This window comes from Antrostomus carolinensis, unplaced genomic scaffold (assembly GCF_000700745.2).
Source record: "Antrostomus carolinensis isolate BGI_N321 unplaced genomic scaffold, ASM70074v2 scaffold51841, whole genome shotgun sequence".
NCBI classification, from domain to species: domain Eukaryota; kingdom Metazoa; phylum Chordata; class Aves; order Caprimulgiformes; family Caprimulgidae; genus Antrostomus; species Antrostomus carolinensis.
Window position 1 is genome coordinate 12,887 of NW_010293077.1, and position 4,112 is coordinate 16,998.

A 4,112-nucleotide genomic window follows, 5' to 3' on the forward strand; every position below is an offset into this window, starting at 1 on the left:
CTAGATAAACGCAAGGTTTTGGTGCAGGAACTAGATAACATCTGCCAAGGGGGACTACTCTGGCTGCTGCTCTTCCCATCACTCCTTGTTTGACTGTGGTGTGCCATCCAACCAACCTAACGTGCTTCAAAAGTACCTCTCATTTCACTGATCAAATACATATAAAATAAGCCACCTACCAAGTGAGAAAATGACTAATGCTTGCATCTTTTAAGCTCTTTGCATCACCACTGAAGCAGCTTTTGAACACAGTAGCACTAGGTTTGCTGAAAGAAACTTGCTCTTAAAAACAAGACTCAAAAGGCTTAAGAAAACATACAAGGAGTTGATAAAGACCAAAGGTAAAGCTGAGTAACTTACTGCTGCTGCTGTGGCCTCCTCTCCACCTACATAGACAGAAGAAGCAACCTCCATCACGGACAAGTTTGTGGGAGCATCTGTAGTAGATGACGATCTGGGCCGACCTGACTGAGTATCTTGGGCAGACCTCCTGTTGATCTGCGGGCTTCCCTTCAGGGCATCTGCCTTGCCCCGCCTGCTGTGCAGGCTTGTCCCTCTCTTCATTTTAGGTGGCACTCTGATCTGCTGAAGCACCCGATTCAGAGCTGTGGGGTGGGTGGAGACACCATCAATTTCAGCACAGACGCTTTGGCTTTCCAAATCCGTGTCAGGCTCCAGATCAGCCTGAGCTTGCTGAACATCATGCGGAGAAACTGAGGACCTCCTGCGCTGATGCTGGAAAAGGTGCTTCAGGCCTTGACCAATCACATTAATGTTCTCCAAAGCATTATGGGTTATTTTGGATAATTTTTGCTCTGATTCATGTTGTTTTTTGGTCTCTTGATCTTGTGATTTGCCTCCAGGATCAGGGTCATCACACAACTGTTCAGTGCCAGAGGGCTCCATTGATGACACCCAACAGGTTTATTTTAACTATTCATACATAAATACGTCCCCTGTCTTTAAAAGGCTGGTGTTTGTTTTAAAAATGCCAAGATTGTCAGCCAATTAGGTGTGCAATTGCTTCAAGAGTGACTACACATGCAGCTGTGCCACGGTGATCTCATGCTTATCTAATGTTAAACAAAAGAGTCATTATTATACATCCATGCAGAAAGTAGTGGGTTAAAAAATCCAATGCGCACAACATGCCATTAACAAAACAAAATATATCAGTTTTCCAGGCATCCCTCCATGTGGTATTAGTTGCAACTGGGCTGTATGCAGAAGCCAAAGCTTGTATGAGACAAGTCATTCATCGCCTAGGGGAAGAAGCCCAGCACAAAGGGTACAGGAAAGCAAGAAAGGTAAAAAAAGCTGTTCAAAAGGGAGAGAAGCAAGGAGAAACCAATGGGGTTTTGTTTATTATGAACAAGTCTGTAAAAATATCTAACAGAACACGAGGTTAAACTTCTGAAGAGCATGTTAGTCTCTTTGGCAGAATTAATTTTGTTCTTTGACAAAGATCTGGTATTTTGTGCTTCAAATGTAATATCTGCTCTGCCTACCTGATTTTCCTGTAGAATGCCTAACTTCACAGTAGTTAATCTATGCAAGAAAACAGAACACTTCCAAATCAGTTATGCATTTCCAAATAGTAAGAAATGGCTCATTACTGCCAACATCTGCTGATGGCCCTGGAAACTAGATGGGAAAAATCTGTCTTCAAGAAAGAACAGGTAAGTGAAATGGCTTCAATTGGCATAGTCTTGTCCATAGTTCTCAGAGAAAACAAGAATGCATTTTTAAAAATAGATTAAGATTAAATTGAAAGGGAGCAGCGCCATGTACGTATAGCTCAGTCTCTAGCACAGGGGAAACAGGCAGATTTTCTCCAAGAGAGCTCAACCTCAGCTAGCAGCTGGGCTCAGGCAGGAGCTGGTTACACGAACTGCAGCTGAGCACTTCTATAGCAACACGCTAATGGAGAAGTACAGCAAAGGAATGAGGAAGGAAGGAAGGAAGGAAGGAAGGAAGGGCACAGTATCTCAAAGAGTTTCACATCAGCACCATGAGATCACATGCTCAGAAGCTGATCATTGTTTTCTTGCAGGAGAAAGCTCTGAGTAGGCTTCTATAAATACAGAAATCAGATCACAGAGGTCTACCTCAATCTTGGCAGAAAGCAGTCTGTGCTTTAAAAAAAACCCAAAACAACCACTTTATTTGAAATGCAACATATGTTTGGGATTTGAGAGCATTCATTTTTATCTTAAGAGAGCTGCAGAAACATAATGCACTGAGGTTACAATTAGAGCACTTTCAATTTTGTGCATCTGAAACCTGACACAATGAGTTAAACAGATATTCCAAAATGCTTTCCAAATTAGCATCCAAAAATATCAGAAGAGCTGCCTCACACTTATTTTCAAATGTCGTTGCTATCAGCTGGAGGCAAGATGAAATTCAGTACTTAGAGAAAGCAAAACACTGGACTCATAAAGGATTTTATCTCAGTACTTTGAACATGTTATAAGCATTGAGTCTAAATATATTGGCCAGTTTAATCAATAAGTACATTAAATGCAAAGTAATAAACTACATCGCAGAAAAATATGTTTACCCATATTCACGTAGAAATTGTGTGGAAGAATTGAAAAAAAAACCAAAACAGTGTAACCAACCTTTTATTTTTACATACTTAACATTTTCTTAAATGACTTCAAGTGCCTTTATGACTAGTATTATGCTTTGACTTTTGAGCTTACTCCTTCTTAATATTTATTTTTTCTCATGTAATTGGTTTTCCAGAAAGCTGAATTGCTGGTCTCCACTCAATTTAAGTTTTGGGGAAAAAAAGGCAAAACTAGATTTTCCCTTTCATCCAACAGGCTAAATGGTTCCGTGAACAAACCTCACTGGCTAAAAAGCAAGAGTCTCTCTCAATTATTTGTCGTATACAATACAAACCTGACAGTTGACCCATAACTGCCTTTTTCATTCTAATTCCCTCAGTATTCATTTTTCAGTTAGGACTCACTGAAGAACTATAGTTCACATCAAAGATGCCCAATGTACTCTTTAACCAGTATCTTTTTTATCTCCTGTACTCTTTCTATCCAGATTACCACTGGTAATACTGCCAGTCTGAAAGAACACCAGTAAGAGTTCCATGCATTATCTGCTGGAAGCCATTAACCTGCTTAAATTAGCCCTGTGTCAATTTACAAACCAACCTGAAGCAAATCAGCCTGCAGTTAGCTCACAAACACTCCTACCGCTGTGTATTCTGATTTCTGAAATTACAGACCCTTCTTTTTAAGAGGCTCCTATAGGGAGCTTTATGGTCATCCGTCTATTCATATTTCCGTATGACGAATCTGTTGTGAGCCTAGAAAGAGCTTTTCAAATTGTATATCTGACATGAGGATCCTTAAAACTACTTATTTGTCCTAGTATCTACTTTTGGGGAAAAAAGTACTCCTAAATGTGAAGAACTGAGAATCAGCAGAACTAATTAGCACATTTACTTCCATTAAGATTTAAGTTTTATGCTTTGTTTTTTCCCCACTTATAACAGCCTTTATATTCTTCTTGAAGGAGGAAATGGAGTACTTTATAGCATTAAGTTCAAAAACATACATTTCTTATTCGTACGAGAGTACAATGCATCAGGGACAAAATTCACAATTCCAAATACAGTCACATTGAGCAGATATTATAACATTATTACACCCCAGAACATGCTAATATAGTCCATGATCTGTGCAATTATTTCACAGCAGCACTAGGAAACAAAACAGTTCAAAAGGAGAAACTGGCAAAAACAATATTAGATAACTGAATATATAAACTAGTACTTGCCTCCATCACTTGCCCTTTAGCATGGCTGACATACAGCAGTCCCTCCACTGAACAAAACTGCAAAAGAAATTGGGTATGAGATGCAATTCTTGGAAATGGGAGGAAAGATGTACACAAACAACAAAGTGAGCACGGTTCCAGTTTCTAGAGGTTTTTTGGGTTTTTTTTCCCCATTTAAATGCAAGTGCCTCTGGAAGCTAGGCTATTTTAAACCCTTTCAAATAACTGAAGGGATACAAACATAACTGAAGTTAAAACTGAATCTTACAGAGTTAATCAATAAGTTCCCGTGAAGGAACGTTTTCTCT

General features: G+C 39.3%; 1 protein-coding gene across 1 annotated transcript; it reads right to left on the bottom strand.

The window, feature by feature from the left end:
* Window positions 1-360: 360 nt before the first annotated feature.
* LOC114819037 (transmembrane and coiled-coil domains protein 1-like) lies at window positions 361-3,861 on the bottom strand (the record flags this gene model as incomplete). Its single annotated transcript, XM_029087257.1, has 2 exons — window positions 3,805-3,861; window positions 361-1,073 (listed from the first exon to the last, which is right to left on the bottom strand). A coding segment is annotated over exon 2 (546 nt), but the record flags the coding sequence as incomplete, so codon positions are not given.
* Window positions 3,862-4,112: the final 251 nt, after the last annotated feature.